Below are 26,639 nucleotides of genomic sequence, written 5' to 3' on the forward strand. Positions count from 1 at the left end.
TTCCGGACCGACCCGGTGTTCTGTGCTCTACAGAGTTTCCTGAAGCACCGGGATGCCAAGCCACTCAGAGACGTTTTGGCCTCCAATCCCAACCGCTTTGTCCCCCTGCTGGTTCCGGCCGGTACCGCGGCCACGGTCCGACCCGGTTCTCCCTCCACCGCCACAGTCAGACTGGACCTGCAGTTCCAGGCCATTAAGGTGCGTCAGGAGTATTAATGGGACTCGTGTGATTTAACTAGACCTGGGGGACACAGATCAGAAACTAAGTAGCTGCTTTATTTCTTACCAGATCAGATTTTAATCTGTTTTTCTTGCTTGATTTTCTAAAAACAAAATTACAAATGAAGGAAAATAATTTAAAAATGGTTTTAATGTCAGTCATCCCTCCATGACGGAGAATCACAGCTATGATGGGAATCATAGCAGATTAAAAACGTCTTAAAATTGAGAGAAAAAAGTTACCACTTTATTCTGGTAAAATTACGACTTGTCCTGACTCTAATCCTGATGTGGATGTGGGTTTCCTGCTTGTAACTTTTCAGATCATCAGCATCATCGTGAAGAACGATGAAGGCTGGCTGGCCGGCCAGCACTCCCTGGTCAGCCAGCTGCGCCGCGTCTGGGTCAGCGAGGCCTTCCAGGAAAGACACCGCAAAGACAACATGGCCGCCACCAACTGGAAGGAGCCTAAGCTGCTGGCGTACTGCCTGCTGAGCTACTGCAAGTAGGTCGGCCGGGCCGGGCCGGGTTCTGGAGCGCCAGACGGCTGGGATGGAAACGTCGCAGCGCCTTAATAAGCTGTACTGCTGTTCTGACCGGTCCGGTTCTCTGCAGGAGGAACTACTCTGAGATCGAGCTGCTGTTCCAGCTGGTGCGGGCGTTCACGGGCCGCTTCCTGTGCAACATGACGTTCCTGAAGGAGTACATGGAGGAGGAGATTCCCCGGAACTACTCCATCTCCCAGAAACGCGCGCTGTTCTTCCGCTTCGTGGAGTTTAACGACCCGCACTTTAACGACGAGCTCAAAGCCAAGGTAGTCGCGCCGCCTCCAGATGCAGCACAAAGCAGGCTGCAGCAGCAGCAAAAAACATGATTCAGCAGCAGAATGCAGCACAAAACATGATTCAGCAACAGAACGCAGCACAAAACATGATGCAGCAACAGAACACAGCACAAAACATCATTCAGTGACAGAACGCAGCACAAAACATGATGCAGCAACAGAACACAGCACAAAACACGATTCAGTGACAGAACGCAGCACAAAACATGATTCAGCAACAGAACGCAGCACAAAACATGATGCAGCAACAGAACGCAGCACAAAACATGATGCAGCAACAGAACGCAGCACAAAACATGATTCAGCAACAGAACGCAGCACAAAACATGATGCAGCAACAGAACACAGCACAAAACATCATTCAGTGACAGAACGCAGCACAAAACATGATGCAGCAACAGAACACAGCACAAAACACGATTCAGTGACAGAACGCAGCACAAAACATGATTCAGCAACAGAACGCAGCACAAAACATGATGCAGCAACAGAACGCAGCACAAAACATGATGCAGCAACAGAACGCAGCACAAAACATGATGCAGCAACAGAACGCAGCACAAAACATGATGCAGCAACAGAACACAGCACAAAACATCATTCAGTGACAGAACGCAGCACAAAACATGATGCAGCAGCAGAAGGCATCTCCTCATGGCCCCTCAACCCTGCAGTATTACACTTTGACTGCAGCAAGCCCCCTGTTGGTCCCCAGGTGCTGCAGCACATCCTGAACCCGGCCTTCCTGCACAGCTTTGAGAAGGGGGAGGGCGAGCAGCTGCTGGGGCCCCCCAATCCTGAGGGCGACAACCCGGAGAGCATCACCAGCGTCTTCATCACCAAGGTAACCACTGGTTTGCTTCTCTGCATCAGATCAGTAAAAGCAGCAGAAAAGATTCAGCTGATCCTTCCCTCGTTAAAATACTGCTGAGTTTATTCAGCAACACAGTTTGACCCGGTTTGACCCCGGTGTGTTGCTCTGTTTCCAGGTTCTGGACCCAGAGAAGCAGGCGGACCTGCTGGACTCGCTGCGGATCTGCCTGCTGCAGTTCTCCACTCTGCTGGTGGAGCACGCCCCCCACCACATCCACGACAACAACAAGTCCCGCAACAGCAAGCTGCGGCGCCTCATGACCTTCGCCTGGCCCTGCCTGCTGCCCAAGGCCTGCGTTGACCCGGCCTGCAAGTACAGCGGCCACCTGCTGCTGGCTCACATCATCGCCAAGTTCGCCATCCACAAGAAGATCGTCCTGCAGGTCAGTGCCGGCCCAGCCCGGCCCGGCCGAGCCGACACCAGCCCGATCCTCACCGACCCGTCTGCCTCCAGGTGTTCCACAGCCTGCTGAAGGCCCACACCATGGAGGCGCGCGCCATCGTCCGCCAGGCCATGGCCATCCTGACGCCCGCCGTGCCGGCCCGCATGGAGGACGGCCACCAGATGCTGACCCACTGGACCCGCAAGATCATCGTGGAGGAGGGCCACACCGTGCCGCAGCTGGTCCACATCCTGCACCTCATAGTGCAGCACTTCAGGGTGAGCAGGACCAGTAGGACCAGTATAGTGTCCCTGCTGCAGGAGCTGAGGCTGGGGAAACTCAGTCTCTGTGTTTCTGGTTAAACTGGAGGAAAAACTTCATTCAAATGTTTAATGGAGTTCTAGTTCTGTAGAACTCGAGACCGGTTTTGGTCTCAGACCACTTTTTGATGGTCTCCATCTTGTCTCGGGCGTTGAGGATTTTATTTCAAGATCACAACTGTAAAATTATCACTAAATTGCCAGCATATTGTCCAGTTTATATCTTAGCATCTTTGTTTTCACTGGATGTAAAACATACAGATTAAAATCCAAGCAATAACGTGACTTACTAATTACATGTTTCCGCCGTCAGCCATCGCCTCCCCTTTAACTCGCAGGCGGTGCTGAGACATGCACAGTGGTTTCCTCTGAGCGGCAGAAGTCTGTCTAATCGTCAGCAATAGAAATCCGCTACATAAATCATCAGACATGGCGACATGTAAATTCAGCAGCGCTTCGCTTTCAGACGGTGGAACTACGTCTAACTTTTATCGTCACTTAGAAAAAAAGCTCAAAGAAAGGTAAGCTCTGTGAGGTGATGCTAGCAAAGCTAGCTGTAGACCAAGAGAGAGAGAGACAGTCGCCTTCTTGCTCCTTCGTCAGTGTCCATAATTGAGTGTTTTCTGTTTTTACTGTGTTTAATGCAGCAGACAGTGGTGGTTTCTGACATGGGCAACTGCCCAGGGCATTATCTTGTTTAGGGGTGGCATGAGACCTCTGCATCATGGCTCAGAGATGGAAGCAAAGCAGAACAAAGTGTTTGGATTGGTAATGACATTGGTTACATTTATTTCAGCTCTAAGTATTTAATATTGGCTGTTTTTATGGAAATGTGAATCTTTCAGATCAATTTAAGAAGCAGTTTTGATCATATTTCACAGTTTATTATATCATGTAGCACGGAGCGCTGGTCTGTGGTTAGATGGTCTGGACTACAACGCTATGGAGTTCAGCGTCTGTCACTAATTTAAAAATGGAAATCAGCAACATTTTCATCAAATTCTCTTTTTTTCTGCTAAGTTATTGAATAAATATGGTCAGATCTGAATGTCAGAGATGAGTTCATCTCAGAGTTTCTCTCATTTGTGGAGCTTCTTTAGAAATCAGGACTGTGGACGCTAACATTAGCATTAGCTACTCCATGTTAGCATTCAGATGCTATTTTAGGTTAGCATAACTTCACTGCTAGGCTAACTGCTGTTAGCACAACTTGAACACAATAATAGTCTCTTCCATCGTCCAGCAGACTGGATCTACTGGATCTACTGGTCCTGGAGGAACTGCATGTCAGTAACTGCCACTGAACCGGCCCAAATGAACTGGACCGTTTCTGTTGAGCAGGATGCTCCCGTATTCAGACAGGATGAGGCCAGAACCTCGGTACTGTTGTGACCCAATCACTGGAACGAACACAGCTTCCTGTCTCTCTGCTTCCATCACCTGCCGACCCACCATGAGGACGGGACGCTCTTCCTTCAGCTCCTCTTCCTCTCTGACAGGCGGCTCTCTGGGCCAGATGACTGATCTAATGTAATCACATCAGCATAATTGCACTGAGGAGGAGATAATGACACACAGATGACAGGGTGTGTGTGTGTGTGTCTGATAAAGTCATAGAGAGATGCCATCTCTGTTTGTGGATGTGATGTACAGAGCTGCAGAGTTCTGCTCCATCACCTGTAATTACCCTCAGAGTGAGAAGCTGTAATGTCCTCTGACACCCAGATGGACGCCTCGTCTCCTCTGGGTCTCCGTGTTCGGTCCGGTCGCCTCGTCATCGCAGGCTGTTTCCCTCCTGACGGTCCGGTCGACCCGGTTCTACTGGAACCAGAACTCCATCATCTGTTCCACCTCCTGCTGCTGTGGTTCTGACCCAAACCAACCTGTTCCCCTCCTGGCCTGTGGGGGCGCTGCACCAAGAACCACTGAAGGAAACGACACAAAAACCTCTGAAGACGCTGAGAGCAACTTCCTTCTTCACCAGATGGAAACAAGATGGAGGATTTTAGTGTTGGAGGATTTCTCTTTAGTCTTTGGCTGAAGACCAGGAGCCATTTCTGCTGCTAGCGCTAGGCTAGCACGTTAGCTTTGGTTGTATTTACCCAGAATGCCCTGCGCTGTAGTCCACTTATAGCTTTTGGAGCGGTCTCCAGAGTCCAGTTCTCGTCTCCAAATCTCCTCTGCCATTTTGGACTTCTATATTTAAACTAGAACCAGAAAATATTTTGAATTCTTAGCTTTAAATGAAATCTTGCCTGATGCAGAGCCCAGCAGCAGCAGCCTTCCTCCCAGTGGGCCCTCAGCATCACAGAGGCGTTCTGCCATGGCCGTACTCACCCTCTGTCTGTGCTGCTGCAGGTGTACTACCCGGTGCGCCACCACCTGGTGCAACACATGATCAGCGCCATGCAGCGGCTGGGCTTCACGCCCAGCGTCACCATAGAGCAGAGGAAGCTGGCTGTGGACCTGGCTGAGGTCGTCATCAAGTGGGAGCTGCAGAGGATCAAAGACCAGCAGGTGAATATTTACATCCACATCTTCTGACCTGCAAGCGATGCCATCGAGGCGCTAACTGGGTGAAAATATTCAAAATTTCTGCAGAACGAAGAGAAAACTGATTAGGGTTTGATTCGCCGTCATCCTGCCGTCTGCTGCTTCATCGGTTTCCTGATTACAACTTTGATCAAACAAACACAAATAATAATAATCATAAAATAAAACCAGACAAAGCATCAGATATGCCCTGTTGACCTCTGACCCTTCGCTGACCCGTCCCGCTCTCTTTGTTCCGGCAGCCGGAGTCCGAGTCCGAAGCCACGGCCGGTGAGGGAACCAGTGGCGGCGCTGTGAAGAGAGGCTTGTCTCTGGAACCGGCCGGCACCGGGCAGGACGTCAAGCGGTTCCGGACCGCAGCCGGCACCGCGTCCACGGTCCGTTTAGTTTCTTTGTCCAGCCGTCTTTGTGTTTTATCGGTTCTAGAAGCAGTTTCGATCCCCTGGATCTGCTCTGACTAGATCATGTGTCAAACTCATGGCCTGGGGGCCAAATCTGGCCCGCCATAGCTTTTTATGTGGCCCTCTACACTCCAAATTAAATCTCTAAGTCTCTCTAGTTTTTCACAAATCCACAAAATTCTCAGAAAATCAACAGATCCCACAATTTCTCAGATTTTACTGAACTTTTTTCTCAAAATTGGCCAAAAACATTGGCTTGAAGTGACTGCTGCCTCAGCCTTATTTGATGTCAAACTATATTCTGTGAACGATTAAGAAAAAGTCACATTGAACATCATACAAAAGTTCTTTCAAATATTTCTATATTTGCATCACAAAAATCTATGATTTTAATTGCAAAAAACACAAAAACAATCATAAAATCCTGGATGGACTGGTCAGTGTGAAAAGATGCTCAGTATTATTTATATTAACTGCTGAAACAGCTACTTATTGATATTTAATGGTTTATCAACACATTCTGGCTCTATAAGAACATTCAGATTTTTGATATGGCCCAAAATGAAAATGAGTTTGACATCCCTGGCCTAGAGGATCCAGTGGGTCTCCATGTTGTGCATCTTGTGAGCCGTGTGTGTGTGTGTGTGTGTTCAGGTGTTTGGCCGCAGCCAGTCCATGCCAGGAACAGAGACCATGCTCAGCAAACCCGTGGAGAAGCAACACACCGACACTGTGGTCAACTTCCTCATCAGGATCGCCTGCCAGGTGAGAACCGGACCAGATCCGTCGCAGCATTTCTGGTCATCATGTCCATGTTGCCTGTAGTTTGGTTTGTTATGAATTTGTCGATTGGTTATCCGCTTCATCCTCTCTGCTCTGTACGTTACGAGCTCATTACTTTCCCTCTGAAGCATCATGTCTGTCGTGGCTTGTTCCTGAGATAACAATAATAATTATAACAATAATAATAGTAATACCCCCTCCAGGTGAATGACTCCACCAACGTGGCCGGGTCTCCAGGTGAGCTGCTGTCCCGCCGCTGCGTTAATCTAATGAAGACCGCCCTGAGGCCAGACATGTGGCCCCGTGCCGAGCTCAAGCTGCAGTGGTTCGACAAGCTGCTGATGACCGTGGTAAGATGGCCACCGCCATCACACTGGTGGTCTGTCTGACTTTTGGTCTGTCTGACTGGTGGCCTGTCTGTCTGGTGGTCTGTCTGTCTGGTGGCCTGTCTGTCTGGTGGTCTGTCTGTCTGGTGGTCTGTCTGTCTGGTGGTCTGTCTGTCTGGTGGTCTGTCTGTCTGGTGGTCTGTCTGTCTGGTGGTCTGTCTGTCTGGTGGTCTGTCTGTCTGGTGGCCTGTCTGTCTGGTGGCCTGTCTGTCTGGTGGTCTGTCCTGCTGCATCCAGCTTTGCTCCTGGAAATGAGAACGGAAGAATTATTTTCCGTGATAAGATCAAAATGATCCCACACGCGAGAAAACTTCCTCTTCCTCTGTTGATCCATGACGGTTTTCAAATATGAGCCAAAAACCAACAGCAAAGAACACAAAGTATCTCCATCCAACAAAACCCACAAACGTGTCAACAGTTTCTCCCTCATCCATACAATTTGGCTCAGTCACATCCAAATGACAGGAACTGTATTGGTCTCGTGGTTTTCCTTACAGTGATACGTGCGCCGACACCGGGTTTCGGCTTGTTTGCTCGGCGCATGTGCCGAAGTTTCGGTGTCGTCTGGCCCATCACTAATTTATTGAATTTAACAAGTGAAACCGTTCAGACCAGCTTCTGGTCTTAAAGAGCCAATCAGCAGTGAGGAGAACTAATAGCAGCCAATCAGCAGCCAGGAGGCGGGTCCTGTGAGCTTCAGTCTTTTCTCCTCTGATTCACAAAGTGAGTAATAATGACAGCTAACGGGTCAGAACCCATCCTCCTCTCTCTGTCTTGTTCTGTTTGCTGATCGGAGCGGATCGGTTTCATCCAGGATTTTCCTCTCTGCTTCTTTCGATGATTGCAGTTTGGAAAGAATTAGTCTATTGATTTTTGATTTATCAGCGCGTTTTCTGCCGCGTCTGATTGGCTGCTTCTAACAGCAGGTCAACACAACATTCTCCAAGTTTATTTTACTCTGGAAGAATTTATTAAATCATAAAATAATTAAATCTAGTTTTGAAAATTTAATCCAAATGTTTAATTGGGGTTCATATAATTCTATATTAAACAAATTATTTCAGTTTTAATAAATTGATTCATTTAAACAATTAAATATGGGTTATTTATTGCAATTTGGTGCTTTTCACTCAATATGATGTATGTCCTCCTCCTGTCTCTCCTTCTGTCTCTCCTTCTGTCTCTCCTCCTGTCTCTCTTCCTGTCTCTCCTTCTGTCTGTCTTCGTGTCCCTCAGGAGCAACCAGCTCAGGCGAACATCTCTAACATCTGCACGGGTCTGGAAATCCTGTGCTTCCTGCTGACTGTGCTGCAGTCGTCGGCCATCTTGGCCCACTTCAAGCCTCTGCAGCGGGGCATCGCCGCATGCATGACCTGCGGCAACACCAAGATCCTGCGGGCCGTCCACTCCCTGCTGTCCCGCCTCATGAGCATCTTCCCCACTGAGCCCAGTGAGTTCCTCTTCCTGGGCCACGTTTCTCTGACCATTTCCCTGGCTGGACAAATGAAACTAAAATCAGATTCAGGAGCAGCGAAACTGTAGAGTTTCTGGATTGATGAGGACCTCCAGGAAAACGCAACTAGCCAACATTTCCTGTCTTAAGAAGAGATTACTTTTTATCTGATCATTTTTCCCTAATTAAAAATACAAAGTCTTCATCTGACATCTGCAGAATCTGATGTGTTTGTTTTCACTTCCTGTTTCCCTCCTGTCTCCTTCCTGTCTCTTTCAGGCACGTCCAGCGTTGCCTCTAAGTACGAGGAGTTGGAGTCTCTCTACGCCGCTGTGGGAAAAGTTATCTATGAAGGGTTGACCAACTACGAGAAGGCAACCAGCAACACCAACCCCACCCAGCTGTTTGGTAGCTGTCTGTCCTCCTCTTCATTGTCCTCCTCTTTATCCTCCTGCTCTTCATCATCCCCCTCCTCCTCCTCCTCCCAGGAACTCTGATGATCTTGAAGTCGGCCTGCAGCTACAACGCCAGCTACATCGACCGCCTCATCTCCGTCTTCATGCGATCGTTGCAGAAGATGGTGCGGGAACACCTGAGCCCCCAGCAGGCCAACCCAGGGGTCACTGAGGCCAGCACAGGTACATCAGGGTTCAGAGGTCAGCCCGGGGGTCACTGAGGCCAGCACAGGTACATCAGGGTTCAGAGGTCAGCCCGGGGGTCACCGAGGCCAGCACAGGTACATCAGGGTTCAGAGGTCAGCCCGGGGGTCACCGAGGCCAGCACAATAGGTCACAGTTTGTTTGCAGGATTCGCTCTGAGCGTTCAGAAGGAAAAGATGGAGAGACGTTAGCTAATGAAGCTGCTGCTAACCTCTGACCCCGCCCCCCTCTGTGACCCCTCCCACAGTGACCAGTGAGCTGGTGATGCTCAGCCTGGATCTGGTGAAGACTCGGCTGTCGGTGATGAGCATGGAGATGAGGAAGAACTTCATCCAGGTCATTCTCACGTCTCTGATAGAGAAGTCGGCCGACCCCAAGATCCTTCGCGCCGTGGTGAAGATTGTAGAGGAGTGGGTGAAGAACAACTCGCCCATGGCCGCCAACCAGGTGGGGGTTAGCCACTCCTCTACCGCCGCGACTTCCTGCTTCCGTCTCTCCGCTTCCTGACGCGTCTGTCTGCTTCCTGCCAGATGCCCAACCTGCGGGAGAAATCCGTCCTGCTGGTGAAGATGATGACCTACATAGAGAAACGTTTCCCGGACGAGCTGGAACTCAACGCTCACTTCCTGGACCTGGTCAACTACGTCTACAGGTAACCTGTGACCTGCAGAGGTCAACAGGTCGCTTTAAATACTCAGTTGCTGCCCTCTGTGGTTCCTCTGGGTTTTATTTAGGCTCATCAGAGTAGAGGGGGTCTAACCTCAGAGTCCTTCATCGCAGTAAGATTCTGTTGTAGTGATTCCAACATGGTAAATGTGAGTAGGGTGTAAATACTTTGGGAAATCTGTTAAATGTTTAGTCATCAATAAATAAATCAATCAGTTAATCAGTAATAATCTCCAGATCAGCTCCACTCTATTGATGTTCAGATTTTCTCATGTTGGTGTTAGACGGATTCTTCATGAAGGAATGCTGCGATTGATGGTTAGAAAATAAAATGTTTATTTTCTGATTTAGGAAGGAATTGAATTAGTTAATCTGCATCTTTTATGTTTTTCTAATGTATAAAAACAAACTTTAGTGATTAAAGCAGAATGATTATTGATCATCAAACTGAACCGATAGCTCTGCTGCTGCTGAGGCGTTTGGACTCTGCTGATGACGCAGCGTTCGTCTTTCTCCAGAGACGAGAGCCTGTCAGGAAGTGACATCACGTCCAAGCTGGAGCCGGCCTTCCTGTCGGGCCTGCGCTGCAGCCAGCCGGCCATCCGGGCCAAGTTCTTTGAGGTTTTCGACGCATCCATGAAGCGGCGTGTCTATGAGCGGCTGCTCTACATCTGCTGCTCCCAGAACTGGGAGGCCATGGGCGGCCACTTCTGGACCAAGCAGTGCATCGAGGTGAGCGCCGGCTCTGGTGCCGGCTCTGGTTCCGGCTCTGGTTCTGACCGGGTTCTGGTTGTGACAGCTGCTGCTGGCGGTGTGTGAGCGCCACACGGTGATCGGTACCAGCTGCCAGGGCTCCATGCTGCCCTCCATCACCAACGTTATCAACCTGGCCGACAGCCACGACCGCGCCGCCTTCGCCATGGCAACGCATGTGAAGCAGGAGCCTCGCGAGCGGGAGACCAGCGAGACCAAGGAGGAGGTGACCCGTTAACCTTTAACCCCAGAGAGCCGCAGCTCGGCCAGTGGGGATGCGGCTCTTAACCTCTTCCCCCTGCAGGACGTGGAGATCGACATCGAGCTGGCGCCCGGCGACCAGTCGGCGCTGCCGAAGACGAAGGAGCAGGCGGAGCGAGACACGGGGAACCAGCTGCACATGCTCACCAACCGCCATGACAAGTTCCTGGACTCGCTGCGGGAGGTCAAGGTAGCGGCGGAGCCAGACGCCTCCGACTGCGCAAAACATTCATTCAGCACAAAACTTTATCCTGCTAATCACAAAAACTCTCCAGAGACAAACAAATTTCTAATTAGCCTGTTTCCTTTCAGGAAATTTGTTTTCATAATTTCAGTTTTATGATTGATGGAAACACAGAAACCCAGATGCTGCTGAACGCAGCTCCACCGGGCCCGTCATGCTCACTCTGGTTCTGGTTCTGGTTCTGATTGGTGGCTGTGTGGTGTTGCAGACCGGCGCCCTGCTGAACGCTCTGGTCCAGCTGTGCCACATCTCCACTCCGCTGGCTGAACGGACCATGGTGCAGCTGTTTCCCCGACTCTGGAAGATCCTGTCCGACCGCCAGCAGCATGTGAGTTTCCAGCTGCTGCTAACCCTTTAAATAGGCCGTACATTTTTACCTTTACGTTTCTAAATGGTCAATCTAAGGGAAAAAAACTTTCCGTAAATATGGGAAAGTTTAAGGTGCTCTTTTGATAAGAGAGCACCTTATTAAAAGCTGCATGCTCTAATTTTAGAAGGAAAATACATTTTGTACAAGCTGCACTGGATTTTGCGCTGCAGGTGTCCCACATTGCTATATGAGACATTTACTCAGAAAGATATTACACCTGAGGATTTTTTAACTTTTAATTTAAAAGATAACATAAACAAATATTATTGCAAATGCTTTTTATTTGAACTCTAACACAGCTACCTTTAAATAAACATACGTATCAGAAACACAAATTGCGTTGCAATGCTGGAACGGCGAAGCTTTCCAAATGCACCACTGCACCTGAGCCACTCCCCGAGGCGCTGCGCCATCACGCTCGTGTCGCACCAAAGCAGCACAAATACTAGACCACACAAACACCGGCTGTATGCACACGGTTCACAGAAACAGCGGATCTGCTCTGTGATTTTTTGTTTTCTTTTTTTACAAATTATACTAAATAATAAAGAAAGGAAATATAAGCCTACCCCTGTGATCCACGAAAGGTTGTGAGATTCGCAGATTCAAATGATGTTTCTGAGACGTCCAGAGGAAGAGGAGGTGAAGCAACAATGTTTGCTTGATTTCTACTCTTTTGGCAAAGTTTGACTAGATTCAACTGTTTAACCCGCAGTCTTAGCGTGACATTCAGGAAACGTGAGGCAGATGTCACGGTCGGCCCGTCGGGTGACCCGTCAGCTCTTCAGTTCAGGAAACCACCCAAAAAAAAGTTACCCTAGAACTAGAACCGTGCTCACTGTAAAAAGCTCAGGCGGGGTAAAACTCCTCTAACTGGTTTTTAGTTAGCTTCACTGCATAGTCAGAGCTTACAGAAAGAGCTGCTGACAACAACATTTAGGTTTATGACAGACATGTCCCCCCCACAGGCTCACACAGGCTACGTACAAGATATTTTGACACAAAATACCTTCTTGCTTATCTACAATGCTGTTAATAACAAAGACGGTTAGATAATAAAACAATCCAGTAACTATTTTTTTAATTTAAAGGAAAATCTCCAGGTATGCACAGCGCCACTGGATTTACTGCTCTTTGAATTGTGAAAGTGCTCTTGATATATTGCACAATTTCATTGGACCTCTGCGAACTACTGATCAGTTTGATTGGTCTACTGCTGCGGCCAGCATGAAAACAACCATGCGTCAGCTGCACCGTATTATAGGCTGCAGAGCTCAGCAGCTAGTACTCCAGAACTTACGGTATTTTACTTTCACTGCATTAAATCTTTTTAACAACTTCAGGTTTATTCGTAAATGCAGTTTTTAAGTCTTAAAATCTTTTCTTTATTTATATGTTTTGTTTTGTCAAAAAAAGCTTAATTTCTTTTTTATATAGTTTTGAAGGATAAAACCCCCAAATATTTTCCAAAAATAAACTGATGTTGGTGTTTCAGCCTTGATCAGGTCAAAAATTAAAAACCCAGAACAGTTTACTAATTAAAAGTGTAATAAAAATTACATTTTTTTCACTGCATTAAATCTAAGCCAGACTTAGTTTTTATATATTTATTTTCATATTTGTGTTTTTCTGCCCTTTTTGTAAAACACTTTGAGCTGCTCAAATAAACTTAACTTGATCCAAAAACCATTTCTTAATAAAAAACAGAAAATGTGCAGTATTTTGTCGAAGGACTAAAGCTGATCCTGTTGCTCTGAGAGGAAACCGCTGTGTCTCTGTCGCAAAGGAACAAGAGAACCAATAAAACTCCTGGTTCAGTTTGATAGAATTAACCTTTAATCAGAGATATTGATCGTCTAAAGGACCAGATAAGCTGGAGGGCTCATGGTGGGGCAGGAAGGGTTAAAATGATCAGCTGTGTAGTTTGTGGTAGTTTGTTGCTCCAGCTGTGTGTAACTCCAGAAATGTTTCAGTTTCCAGAAAGTGAAGCTTCCTCTGTTCATGCTTGAACATGCTCACCTTGATGCTAAGCGATTAGCCTCTCCAGCAGCTGCTTGTTTACTCTGGTCGCCAGCGCGTCGCATGGCTGCAGGACGGCGCAGAGAGCATCTGCTCGTCAGATGACGCCTTGGCATTTGGCGGTGTGATTAAAAGCAGCATTGATCTGCAGCAGAGGGAATTCTGTTCATAACTGACATCAGAAGGTGTCGGTCATGATTCCCACCTGCAGAATCATCTGAGGTTTAGTTTTCTTCCAAACTGAGCCAATTTGTTCAGGTTGTGGAGAAACGCTCAGGAAGGCAGTAAATTATTAATGCAGCAATGAATTCATGGGTCTGTCTGTCATTCCTGGAAACCTGCATCATGTTGCATCCTGAACACGCAACAAAATGCTGTTATCAACAGTATTTATTAATATCATGCAGCTGCTAGTGAGGCGCAGGTGATGATGGTGTGTGTGTGTGTGTGTGTCAGGCCTTGTCTGGAGAGATGAGCCCCTTCCTGTGCAGCGGCAGCCACCAGGCGCAGCGGGACTGCCAGCCCAGCGCGCTGCACTGCTTCGTGGAGGCCATGTCCCAGTGCGTGCCCCCCATCCCCATCCGGCCCTGCGTGCTCAAGTACCTGGGGAAGACGCACAACCTGTGGCTGCGCTCCACCCTCATGCTGGAGCAGCAGGCCTTCGAGAAGGGCCTCAGCCTGCACAGCAAGCCCAAGCAGAGCGCCGACTTCTACGAGCAGGAGAGCATCACTCCACCTCAGCAGGTAGGCTGGCGCTAACCTCTGCGCCAGAGGTGGTTCTGGTTCTGGCTGGTTCTGGGCTCATGGCTCCGCTCCCTGCAGGAGATCCTGGACTCGCTGGCAGAGCTTTACTCGCTGCTGCAGGAGGAGGACATGTGGGCCGGACTCTGGCAGAAGAGATGCAAGTTTCCTGAGACGGCGACGGCCATCGCCTACGAGCAGCACGGCTTCTTTGAGCAGGTCAGGAACACGGAGTCCGGTTAATCCAGTTAATCCGGTTAGTCTGGTTAATCTGGGTTATCAGCTGGAGATGAGCAGGATGAGCTTTGATGCTCTGATATGAAATCCTGTCTGGATGATTGAAGCTTCCTGTTGATCTATCAGAGAGGATCCATCATGGCCGCTCTTCTGTCCAAGGCTTTGTTCTCTGCAGGTTTTGTTTGTTGCTACTTAAATGAGCCGCAGTCAGATGTCTGTGTGAACGATTCCCATCCCAAAGTGACTTGGAGAAGAAGAACGAAGCCGTCCTGCCGCAGCGCTCGGTTTACGCAGTAAAGATGGCCGCCACTAACTACAACATGTCTCATGTTAATGACGAAAAAGTCGTTAAATGCAACATGAGCGTTCAGACTGCAGGTGCTTTGAAAACTATTAGATTTATTTCTTCACCTGAATGAGGATCAGATTATTTTCTGTGAAGATCGGAATCGGATCAACTGATTCCGACCCAGTCAGTCGGATTCGCCTGCGGTGTGAACCAGAGCTGAAACGATTCCTCCAATGATTCCAGGACCTCCATTATTAAAATTCCTCGAGGAAAATGTACCTGCCTCAAAGCTTCGTTAATTTATGTTTTATTATTTAGCGCACCGTGTTTCGGCCGGGACATTATTTGCGTTGCGCTGAGCTCTGACTTCCTCCTCTGAGTTGTTGACCAAAGCTAAGTGTTAGCGGCATAACGTCCAATGTTCAAGTTCAGCCTGGGAGGATTTTATTGATCCATGATAACGTCCGGGGTTTCGTTGTTTTCGGGGGACCAATAAGCATCTTTAAAATGACTGGCGCCATGCCTGCAGTACGGCAGCCTTTCTCCTCCGGGAGCTGCTGGTTCAGAGCGAACGGCAGGAAGAGCTGCAGGTATTAATACAGGTGAGCTGATAGACTGAGCACGGCGGGCGGCTGAGTAGCTGATGGTTACAGTGTAAGTGTAGCTTTACGGATGAACCGCACAATAAATTTCATATCATCCTGGTCTGAACAAACGCCTGGCGGAGCGTCATGATGGTTCATGGCTGTAGACGAGTTTCTGAGTGTGACGAACGAAGGTGCCATAAATATCCCGTATTGCTCCCCCAGTTCTTACGTTTGCCCCCGGTGTATTTCCTCCCATCTTACTTCGTTCGTTCGCCTGCCCCCCACTGCCCCAAAGCTCCAGGAGACATTTCCCGTTTTCTCAAACCCAAAGCTTGTCAGGTTATGGGGCAAGGCGAGGATTCATCTATTAAACTGACTGGAGATAAATACATAAACTAAAAGCTGGAGTATAGACTTTTTTTCTTTTAGCCTGACTCTTTATTATTAAATTGAATATAATTTCAGATTTTTGTATAACTTTTCTTCAGGTTAATTTAGAAAGTGAGCTGTTATTGTTACAGGTTAGTTTTCTAAACTACAGAGAAGTTATTGTTAGAGAAGCTCAAAAATGAAAAATTAGACTGATATTGATATCTGATAGTAACACCGGTGTTATGCCAGATTTACCAATATTTTATTTTATCAAATTTTTTATCCGAATACTCTATTAATCCTAAGAATAATTGATAGATTACTCGATTACTAAAATATTCATTTACAACAGCCCTAGTGTGAATGCAGCCAGAATCAGAGTTCCTGAACTTTTCTCCACATGTGAATATCTTGCTGCAGCCTGGCGCTAACCCAGAAAGCTAACCTCAGTGTGATACGTTCACTGGGTCGTAAAGCGTGGGATTTCAGAGTGTCTGGCCTGTGAGACTGTATCCGCTGGTTTCTCTGGATTAATCGTACGGTTTATGGATTTTCCTGGCAAACCTTTCAGTAGATATCGTCCATTTTGTTGTTCTCATGGAAACCTCCGAGTGTGTCTGTAAGCGCCTCCATGTTGCCCAGGCCCAGGAGAGCTACGAGAAGGCCATGGAGAAGGCCAGGAAGGAGCATGAACGGAGCAACGTGTCTCCGGCCATCTTCCCTGAGTACCAACTGTGGGAGGATCACTGGATCCGGTAAGATCTCTGCTAGCAGCTCTTCAGACGCGCCTCAGGAAGTATCCACACCCGGAAGTTTGATTAAAAAACCGGCTTGAAGAACAAATAAACATTTAATGACAAACTGATTTCAGCAGAATAATGATTCACTGACTGATTACAAAATCATTATTTTGTTGAAATCAGTTTTTTGTGAAAAGTCTGCCGATGAAAGGGGTGAGTAGTTTCTGAAGGCGCCGTCATGAGCCTCTCTGTGGCCAGCAGGATTTAAATGGACGCAGCAGTTTAACTGGTTTTAATGTTTGTTTCTGTGCAGCTGCTCCAAGGAGCTGAACCAGTGGGAGCCACTGACTGAGTACGGCCAGTCCAAAGGCCACTGCAACCCCTACCTGGTGCTGGAATGCGCCTGGAGGGTCTCCAACTGGAGCGCCATGAAGGAGGCGCTGGTCCAGGTGAGCAGCAAGCCGCCATGTCGGCTCCTGTGAGAAACCAAAGGATGAGTGTAGGGGCTGCGACCTCTGCTTTTTTTAATCCCCAAATTTCACTCTTTTCCATTTCTGCCATGTTTATTAGCCAGCAGAAACTCCTGAGTTTTATGTTCAGCTAGAAAAAGTGACTGTATTCTGTGAAAATCTGGGATTTATTATGGATTCTGGTTCGTTAGTTTCAGCATTTCCACAGCGATCGCAGGTGCTAGCAGCATTAGCTAACCTCTGTTTTTTATTGCCTCTCTGGTTTCTGCTACATATTAAACCCAGAGCAGCGTTAATGGAAGCAACCTGATATCAGCGCCGTCCAGCTGGAGGGAAACATCAGCTTCCTCCCACCTGCTCCTCATGCATCTGCCCCAGCCTCCCACCTGCTCCTCATGCATCTGCCCCAGCCTCCCAACTGCTCCTCATGCATCTGCCCCAGCCTCCCAACTGCCCCTCATGCATCTGCCCCAGCCTCCCAACTGCTCCCCATTCATCTGGCCCAGCCTCCCAACTGCTCCCCATTCATCTGGCCCAGCCTCCCAACTGCTCCCCATTCATCTGGCCCAGCCTCCCAACTGCCCCCATTCAGCTGCCCCAGCCTCCCACCTGCCCCTCATCTACTTGTCCCAGCCTCCCACCTGCCCCCAGCCCACCTCCCGGTCCAGGTTTCAGCAGCTGCTGTAACAACCGGAGCGTTTGCTGCAGAATGATTGGTTTTTACGGCGGAGGAGCAGGGAGCCGCCGCCGTCGCTTGGTCTGGACTTCCTGCTTTCCATCAGAGCGGCCTGCGGCTAATGGCGGAGCGACGACGCTCTGACTGATCGCTGTGGTCACAAGAGCGTCCTCACCTGAGCTTAGCTGGTCCCACTGAAACAGGAAGAGCTTGGTGCTGAAATATCTTCAGCATTTTGTAATTGATTTTTCTGGAAAGTGAGAAACAAACTGAAATGAAGCTCAGATGTAATTCTGGCACGACGTTCAGGTCAGCTGCTGGAACCTGCTGGCGGTTCTAGAGGGACGGGTCCGTTTCAGTAGCACTTCCATTTTGATTCGTTGGGTTTTACGCGGTTGTTTTTCTGAATGGCTTGGTTAACATGTGTGACCTCTGACCCCAGGTGGAGCTGAGCTGCCCCAAGGAGATGGCCTGGAAGGTGAACATGCACCGCGGCTACCTGGCCATCTGTAACCCGGAGGAGCAGCAGCTCAACTTCATCGAGAGGCTGGTGGAGATGGCCTCCAGCCTGGCCATCCGGGAGTGGAGGCGGCTGCCGCACATCGTGTCCCACGTTCACACACCGCTGCTGCAGGTCAGAGGTCACCCGGAGGTCAGGCCGCAGCACGAAGCAGCTCTGACAATCTCCGTCTTCTTCTTGTATGGAAACAAAGAGAGCAGCTGGAGAGAAACAGCTTCCTGTTTTCCCCCAGCTCTGCTCTGGGTGGGGGTAACTACAGGGGTACACGGTGTGTAATTACCCCCCTGCCATCAGATACTGTGTGATTAAGTAGCTGCAGCAGAATCACATTTCCATGATGGATGGAGGCTATGAGTGAAGTTCAGCTTCGGGGGGTCCGGTCCGGTTTCTATCAGAACCAGGACCGGACTGGTGGGAGGTTCTGTTATTTCCCTCCATCCTTCCCTCTGTTTCACACTCTCAGCCATCGGTGACTTCTTTCCCCTCACTATCGATTGCAGGGCCAGGTGAATATTGACTGATTATCGATCATTCAGTCAGTCAGTCAGTCATCTACTGTGAGCCAGTCAGAGAGGACAACCCCCCCTCTATTCTGTGATCTATTCAGGATCACAGAATAGAGCCTGGGGAGCCTGTCGCTAACGTCGCCGGCTGCGGTGTCGCTAACGTCGCCGGCTGCGGTGTCGCTAACGTCGCCGGCTGCGGTGTCGCTAACGTCGCCGGCTGCGGTGTCGCGAAGGTCGCCGGCTGCGGTGTCGCTAACGTCGCCGGCTGCGGTGTCGCTAACGTCGCCGGCTGCGGTGTCGCGAAGGTCGCCGGCTGCGGTGTCGCTAACGTCGCCGGCTGCGGTGTCGCTAACGTCGCCGGCTGCGGTGTCGCTAACGTCGCCGGCTGCGGTGTCGCTAACGTTGCTGGTTGCTGTGCAGGCGGCGCAACAGATCATCGAGCTGCAGGAAGCGGCACAGATCAACACCGGGCTGCAGCCCAGCAACCTGGGCCGCAACACCAGCCTGCACGACATGAAGACGGTGGTGAAGACATGGAGGAACCGGCTGCCCATCGTCTCTGACGACCTGTCCCACTGGAGCAGCATCTTCATGTGGCGGCAGCACCACTACCAGGGTGAGGGGCGTCATTACTGTAGCTAACTGTGTGTTAGCATGCTAGCTTTCGCCACAAACACAGATGAAAACCATTTGTATTTAAAACAGGCTTCTTTCAGGACGTCTCTGACTAAACCATGTGTGTTTATCGCTAAGCTGCTCACAGGAACTGATTTTAATCACATTTTTAAATTTATTGATATTTATTGCTGCTATTATGGAACAATTACTGCAGAAAATTGTAAAACTGTTTTAGATAATTCTGTCTAGTTTGTTTTTATTTAACTTTATTGGAATTTATTCAAACAAAGATTGAGAATTATTTTACAATAAAATCCCGCTGCTAGCCGCCGTAGCTCTCCTTAGTGTTGCCATGGTAACATAGACACACCCTGAGAGATGGCTGCTTGGTGGCAGGAAGGGTCGACTTTAAAAGGCTGCGAAGAGATCAGGGCAACATGCACAGTAACACACACGCAGTAACGATGCATTCAGGGACCCCGGGTTTCTGGAACGTCCTCTTGACCGCTGTCTCTCTGCAGCCATAGTGACGGCGTACGAGACGAACACGCAGCACGACCCCAACAACAATAACGCCATGCTGGGCGTCCACGCCTCGGCGTCCGCCATCATCCAGTACGGGAAGATCGCCAGGAAGCAGGTACGGCTCAGGCTCCACCCACACAGGAAGACTGACTGGGTTCTGGGGACAGGAGGACTGGAAGCAGTTAGCGTTTCGCCCTCAGTGGAAACTCAGATGAAGAGCCAGAGGCTGAACCGGACCAGTTCGGACGGGACCTCCACCCCTTCAGAACCGCTTTACAACCCTTTGGGCCATTATCGGGTTTCCTATGGGAACGTTTTACCCAGAAGCACAAGCTGATCTGAACAGGAAGTGGAGGCAGTGCACCACTGATGAACTTCCTGCCTGAATTGCATCCGGAACATGGAAGAGTTCCCGGTCAGAAGAACGATAGATCAGGCTGTAAAAAAAAAAACAACCTCTCTTACTCCAGATAATACAGGAACTGCTTGGTTCTTAGCACTCGTTTCCCAGGGGAAACTTTTTAACGACACACTGCCTCCATTAAACACCATCAATATGAACTGATATCATGTTTCGTCTGACTTTGGATTTAAACTCGGTGTAATAGACTCTGACTGCTTCCAACCCTCAACTGAACCCCAGTTCAATGCATTCGCTCTGTCCCTGTAAGCGCTTCCTGTTGTGGGCTGATCACTTCCTGTCTTCTGAAACCTCAGGGTCTGGTGAACGTGGCTCTGGACATCCTGAGCCGCATCCACACCATCCCCACCGTTCCCATCGTCGACTGCTTCCAGAAGATCCGGCAGCAGGTCAAATGCTACCTGCAGCTAGCCGGAGTCATGGGCAAGAACGAATGCATGCAGGTAACGCCAGCGCAGCGAATGCATGCAGGTAACACCAGCGCAGCGAATGCAGGCAGGTAACACCAGCGCAGCGAATGCAGGCAATACCAGCGAATGCAGGCAATGCCAGCGAATGCAGGCAATGCCAGCGAATGCAGGCAGGCAACACCAGCGCAGCGAATGCATGCAGGCAACACCAGCGCAGCGAATGCATGCAGGTAACACCAGCGCAGCGAATGCAGGCAGGTCACGCTAGCGCCATCAGATAGATAGATAGATAGATAGATAGCATTTATTGTCATTGAACAGAATTCAACGAAATTTCCATTGCAGCTCCCGTGCAAAAGGTCAAATATATACAGTATAAATAAGCAAACACACAATAATAATAATAACAATATATACAACTAAATTAACTAAAGGCACTCAACCATCCAAAGAAGTAGCAGCAGGTCCAATTATGGCAAAGTACAGATAATGTGACAGTGCAAAGTGCAGAACAATATGGCTGTGTGGGGGTGGGGGATATGTATGTGTGACTGCGAGGTTATGATATGTGTGGGAGGGGGGGGCGGCAGGGAGTAATGGCTCTGACGGCTGTGGGGAAGAAACTGTTTCTCAGTCTATTTGTTGTAGTCCGTATATTCCTGTACCGCTTGCCTGATGGCAGCGGCACAAACAGTCTGTGGCCTGGGTGGCTGGAATCCATGGCTATGGATCCAGCTCTCTTCTTGACCCGGTCTGTGTAAATGGAGTCCAGGTCTGGGAGGGGGCATCCCACAATGCCTTGTGCTGTTCTCACCACCCGTGTCAGTTGTTTCCTCTCCAGTGCTGTGCAGCTACCATACCACACAGTCATGTTGAGGCAGAGGATGCTCTCGATCGTCGCCCTGTAAAAGTTCACGAGCAGCCGTGAGGAAAGTCCAGCCCGTCTCAGTTTCCTGAGGAAGAAGAGCCTTTGTTGTGCTTTCTTCACCAGGTGGGAGGTGTTTGTGTTCCAGGAGAGGTCAGACGTGATGTGGAGGCCCAGGAACTTGATGTTGTCCACACGTTCCACCACTTCTCCATCTATGAGAAGGGGAGTGTGAGCCGTCCTCCTGGACCTTCTGTAATCCACAATGACCTCCTTGGTCTTCCCTGTGTTCAGCACCAAGTTGTTGGCTGAACACCACTGAGTGAGCTGCAGAATCTCCTCTCTGTAGTGGGTCTCGTTGTTGTCTGAAATGAGACCCACTACTGTTGTGTCGTCCGCGTACTTCACGACTGTGTTGGTGGGGTGGATGGCCACGCAGTCGTGTGTAAACAGGGTGAAGAGAGCTGGGCTGAGCACACAGCCCTGCGGCGTGCCTGTGTTGAGGACCAGTGGGGACGATGTTGAGCCACTTATTCTGTTGGTGAGGAAGTCTCTGATCCAGTGGCACAGTGAAGCGGGCAGCCCCACCTCGAGTAGCTTCAGCACCAGCTTGTCTGGGATGACGGTGTTAAATGCTGAGCTGAAGTCTACAAATAGCATCCTGACGTAGGTGTTGGGATGCTGCAGATGGGTCAGGGCTGTGTGCAGAGTGATGGAGACAGCATCCTCTGTTGACCGGTTCGCTCTGTAGGCGAACTGAAGGCTGTCCAGGTTTGCGGGGATGAAGTCTCTGATGTACCTCAGAAGAATCCTCTCAAAGCACTTCATGATCACCGGGGTCAGAGCGACAGGCCGGTAATCGTTCAGGCTGGTGATGGACCTCTTCTTCGGTACAGGGATGATGGTGGAAGACTTGAGACACTCAGGAACCGTGGCGAGCTGCAGGGACAGATTGAAAATGTCCAGAAACACTCCTGCCAGCTGGTCGGCGCAGGTTTTCAGTGTCTGGCCTGACACCTTGTCCGGTCCTGGAGCTTTGTGGGTGTTGATCCTCCTCAAGGTGGACGTCACCTGATGCTTCTGTAGGACGAGGGGCTGGTGCTGCTCTTCCAGTTGGGGTAGATGTACGGCTTCTCTGCTGCCCGCCGTGTCAAAGCGGGCAAAGAAACTGTTTAAGGTGTCAGGCAGGGTGGGGTCGCGGCTGGTCAGCTGAGTGCTGTGTTTGTAGTCCGTCATGGTTCTAATGCCTCTCCACATGCTTCGGGGGTTGTTGTTGATGAAATGTTCCTCAATCTGCTGTTTGTACTGGAGCTTGGCCTGCTTAATACCTTTTTTCAGTTCCGACCGGGCCCTGCTATAAGCCAACCTGTCTCCAGACCTGTAGGCAGCATCCCGGGCTTTCAGCAGGGCCCGTACTGTGCTGTCCAGCCATGGTTTCTGGTTTGGAAACACTTTTATGGTCTTAACAGGGAGCACAGAGTCGGTGCAGAACTGAACATAGGACAGAACGGACGATGAGTATTCCTCCAAGTCTGCGCCGTCCCTGAACACACTCCAGTCTGTATGCTCAAAGCAGTCCTGAAGTGCAGAGGAGGCCTCCTCAGTCCAGACCTGAACTATTCTGGTGGTCGGCTTAGTTCTGCAGGCCAGAGGCTTGTAGACAGGAATCAGCTCCACTGAGATGTGGTCAGACATGCCCAGATGTGGAGCTGCTACAGCCTTGTAGGCTCCGGGGATATTGCAGTACCTGATCCAAAATGTTATTGTCTCTGGTGGGAAAGTTTATGGATTTGTGGAATTTGGGAAACACAGCCTTCAGTTCCACGTGATTAAAGTCCCCCGCCACAATCACGGCCGCCTCCGGGTTGGAGTTCATCTGCACGCTGATCAGTACAGCTCCTCTAATGCTAGCTTAGCATTAGCCCTTGGTGGTATGTAGACGGCCACGATCACAATGGACGAGAGTTCTCTCACCAACTTGAAGGGTCTGCATTTCACCGCCAGATATTCCAAGTCAGGAGAGCAGAATGTTCCGACAGAGTGTGTGGCTGTACACCAGGCATTGTGTACATACAATGCCAAACCTCCGCCTCTGCCCTTACCCGAAGCTGCAGTCCGATCCGCCCGGAACAGAGCGCGCCCCGTTATCTCCACCGCTGCGTCCGGGATGTTGTCATCCAGCCAGGTCTCTGTGACAACAGTCACACAGCTGTCCATCCGGCGAGAAGTAATCCGGAGTCGCATCTCGTCGATTTTGTTGACGAGGGACCTGGCATTGGCGAGGAAGAGGCTGGGGAGGGCCGGTCTGTGAGGGCTAGCTTGTAGCCTAGCACGCACGCCAGCTCTCTTACCCCTCTTTTGTTTGCGCTGCCTCCTCCGTCGCCTTGGCAGCAGGGGGGGAATGATCATAGTCCCAGGTGTTCGTAGCAGCTCTGGAGGAATAAAGTCCAGCTTGGTGGGTGTGTGAAGTCCAAACTGTGTTCCTATGTCCCACAGTTCTAATCTGATGTAAGTTGTAACGGCTTCCAGTAGTGTGTTGAGCGAAGATATCAATAAAAACAAGTAAAAAAAAAACGAAAACACAGGAGCTCCGAGCCGCAGCGTCTACACGCGCCGCCATCTTGCCATTATCCAGCTCCAGCTCCGTCATGAAGGGTCACTGCTCTAGAACTTGAGACTCGCCAAATTGACATTGTTAGGTATCTGAATTAAGAATTGCATGCAAGGCCCCCTTCTGGTTCCTCTTAGCTGTCCAAACAGTTGCCTGCATACTCAGAAAATACCACAAAGTAGGAAATTGCAGCAGGATGAGAGTTGAAGACGAGAATTTCATTAGCTTGAAGAATGCTGCAGAAATCTCCAGAACTTTTCCTATTATTCTCTGCTGAGACATAAACTGCATCTAAAACAGTTTAGAGCAGAAAGAGCTGCAAGCTGAAACTGGAACATCTTTCATTTTTTATTGAAATTTCAAAATGCTCCCTAAATCTGGGACATTTTGACTAGATTAATTATTCCAGATAATCCAGATATAGTGATTATCACCAGTCAGAATATTAACTCAAGATATCTGAAATTAAAAAGCTGTTGTGATTAAAAAATGTTCCAGATATCTCATTTGGAGATTTCTTAAAAGGATTTGTGGGTTAGTTTGCTGAGTCATTATTTCAGAATATCTGCAGTTTAATGTGGACCAGTCAAATCTTTTATCTCTGCTATATAAAAACACATTTAAGAAATCCATTTACCGGTCATTTGAATTATGACCAGTCAAAACAAACAGTGAAATGTCTCAGATTTACTTTATAACTAGTTTGTAACTGAAATCTGTTTCAGATTGTCAGTAATTCAGTGCAGATGCCTCCAAACAGCTGGATGATAAATCTGCAATTAGAGAAATCTGAATGAACCGGTCTGAGGTGTCTGGGCTGTCCAACAGCTGATTTAATGTGAAACTGCCTGCCGTAGGGGTGGCTGCAGGTCGTAGCAGGGACGCATCAGCGCGGCGGCTGCTGTTGAGCCGCACAGCGCTCTGATTAATGGCGCCTTCGCCTCGCCGCTAGTCATTAGCAGAGCCAGCAGACATCGTTCCCTCTGCATCTCCTCCCGCGCCGCGCCTCGTTTGTCACGCCGCCGCATGGAGACACCTAATCAGAGGCGCTCCGTAATGGAAGTTCTGCTTCCTGTCGACCTTCCCTCCAACGAACAGAGCTGCTCCGCTCTTATCTGCAGAGCAATAATCAGAGTCTCTCTGCTTGTGCTCTCAGGGCCTGGAGGTGATCGAGTCGACCAACCTCAAGTATTTCACCAAGGAGATGACCGCCGAGTTCTACGCTCTCAAGGGCATGTTCCTGGCCCAGATCAACAAGTACACTGCCTCCTCTTACATCCTGTTTCCTCAGTTCGATGCTCCTCAGCTAACCTGTTAGCTTTTAGCCCACTAGCTGTGTTCTTGAAGTTCTTTGTCTCCATTTTTGAACTTTTGTGAAGCTTATGTCCAGTTCGGTTTTCTTCCTGGGAATTCGGTAAAAACCCAAAAGAGTCCAAATGTTTCCTTCTACGAAGACGGAGCCACTGGAATCCATTTTGTTTCTGTAGCTTCCCCTTTGTTTCGGTAATGTTCCTGTACCGTCTCCATGGCAACATCAGGACTTCCCACGTAGTTACAAAATGGAGGCCGACAGAAAGAGCATTTGTTTTATTTTTTAATCTAAAATGTCGAAATCTAAATTTCGATATTTTAGATTGATTTTGAATCATAGGAAATGAGAATCAGGATTCTAACGGGAGTCTTCTTCTTTTTGGTACCTCTTTGTCATCCTGACTCCGCCCCATCTGATCATTGGCTCCACCCCCTCCTGTTCCCTGGCTCCGCCTCCTCTGACCCCTGTCCCCTCTTGTCCTCCCCCTGCAGGTCGGAGGAGGCCAACAAGGCGTTCTCGGCGGCGGTGCAGATGCACGATGTCCTGGTCAAGGCCTGGGCCATGTGGGGAGATTACCTGGAGAACATCTTCGTTAAAGACCGCCAGCTGCACCTGGGCGTCTCTGCCATCACCTGCTACCTGCACGCCTGCCGCCACCAGAACGAGAGCAAGTCCCGCAAGTACCTGGCCAAGGTGAGTGGGGACATCGTCAGGATCCTCCATATCGAACCGCCCGTCTCCTGACCCAATCTACACCTGATCACTGGGTGGATGGCAGTGCAGCAGTAGCAGTCTGTGTTCCTCCCTGCAGGTCCTCTGGCTGCTGAGCTTTGACGATAAGAACACCCTGGCGGACGCCGTGGATAAATATTGCATTGGCGTTCCTCCCATCCAATGGCTGGCCTGGATTCCTCAGCTGCTGACCTGCCTGGTGGGGTCAGAGGGCAAACCGCTGCTCAACCTCATCAGCCAGGTGAGACCTGAACATCTCCACCCCGTCGCTGGGAGGAAATCAGTCTTCCTCATCTTCATCTCTCTCTGCTCTTCTTTCAGCTCAATTTGTTTTTAAATTATTTGTTGAAGAAATTAACCTTAATATCGCATCGCGCCGCGAGAACCGAGCCAGAAATTAAAAGTGGGACCAGTTAGCTCTGGCTAGTGCAGGATTATTATAATCCTGGCTATCGTGGCTGGGATTATTATAATCCTGCACTAGCCAGGATTATAATCCTGGATAATCATTTAATTATGATAAATGATTATCCAGGATTATTATAAACACACAAGTTAAAGAAGCTGATCTTACAGCTGGAGATCATCAGGCAGCTGAATCCTCTCCTCAGAGCTGGACCCAACAGAACCAGTAGAACCATCAGGAGCAGTAGAACCATCAAAATAATCAGGACCAGTAGAACCAGTATTACCACCAGAACCAGTACAACCAGTAGAAGCTAACAGTCTCAGCCTGGCTGTTAGCTTCTGGTGTTAATGAACACAATCAGTTTATTATTACCACAATAAATTACTGTTCTTCTTCTCACTGTGTTCCTAA

At 49.3% G+C, this 26,639-nt stretch overlaps 1 protein-coding gene across 2 annotated transcripts in view; it reads left to right on the plus strand.

The window, feature by feature from the left end:
* Nucleotides 1–26,639, plus strand: part of trrap (transformation/transcription domain associated protein) — a 54,982-nt gene that overhangs the window by 19,140 nt on the left and 9,203 nt on the right. For both annotated transcript variants that reach the window (XM_023341050.1, XM_023341051.1), the window contains 30 exons: nt 34–198; nt 543–724; nt 835–1,033; nt 1,779–1,907; nt 2,053–2,319; nt 2,391–2,597; nt 4,998–5,156; nt 5,435–5,569; nt 6,248–6,358; nt 6,580–6,726; nt 7,999–8,212; nt 8,495–8,623; nt 8,704–8,853; nt 9,122–9,321; nt 9,405–9,526; nt 10,059–10,272; nt 10,340–10,519; nt 10,598–10,744; nt 11,007–11,126; nt 13,644–13,931; nt 14,010–14,147; nt 16,056–16,168; nt 16,467–16,602; nt 17,742–17,933; nt 18,746–18,941; nt 19,465–19,583; nt 20,186–20,332; nt 24,932–25,032; nt 25,579–25,780; nt 25,899–26,060. In XM_023341050.1, coding sequence (XP_023196818.1) covers nt 34–198; nt 543–724; nt 835–1,033; nt 1,779–1,907; nt 2,053–2,319; nt 2,391–2,597; nt 4,998–5,156; nt 5,435–5,569; nt 6,248–6,358; nt 6,580–6,726; nt 7,999–8,212; nt 8,495–8,623; nt 8,704–8,853; nt 9,122–9,321; nt 9,405–9,526; nt 10,059–10,272; nt 10,340–10,519; nt 10,598–10,744; nt 11,007–11,126; nt 13,644–13,931; nt 14,010–14,147; nt 16,056–16,168; nt 16,467–16,602; nt 17,742–17,933; nt 18,746–18,941; nt 19,465–19,583; nt 20,186–20,332; nt 24,932–25,032; nt 25,579–25,780; nt 25,899–26,060 — 4,971 coding nt within the window. The remainder of the gene's footprint in view (nt 1–33; nt 199–542; nt 725–834; nt 1,034–1,778; nt 1,908–2,052; nt 2,320–2,390; nt 2,598–4,997; nt 5,157–5,434; nt 5,570–6,247; nt 6,359–6,579; nt 6,727–7,998; nt 8,213–8,494; nt 8,624–8,703; nt 8,854–9,121; nt 9,322–9,404; nt 9,527–10,058; nt 10,273–10,339; nt 10,520–10,597; nt 10,745–11,006; nt 11,127–13,643; nt 13,932–14,009; nt 14,148–16,055; nt 16,169–16,466; nt 16,603–17,741; nt 17,934–18,745; nt 18,942–19,464; nt 19,584–20,185; nt 20,333–24,931; nt 25,033–25,578; nt 25,781–25,898; nt 26,061–26,639) is intronic.

Source organism: Xiphophorus maculatus, chromosome 10, assembly GCF_002775205.1.
Source record: "Xiphophorus maculatus strain JP 163 A chromosome 10, X_maculatus-5.0-male, whole genome shotgun sequence".
In the NCBI taxonomy this organism is placed as follows: domain Eukaryota; kingdom Metazoa; phylum Chordata; class Actinopteri; order Cyprinodontiformes; family Poeciliidae; genus Xiphophorus; species Xiphophorus maculatus.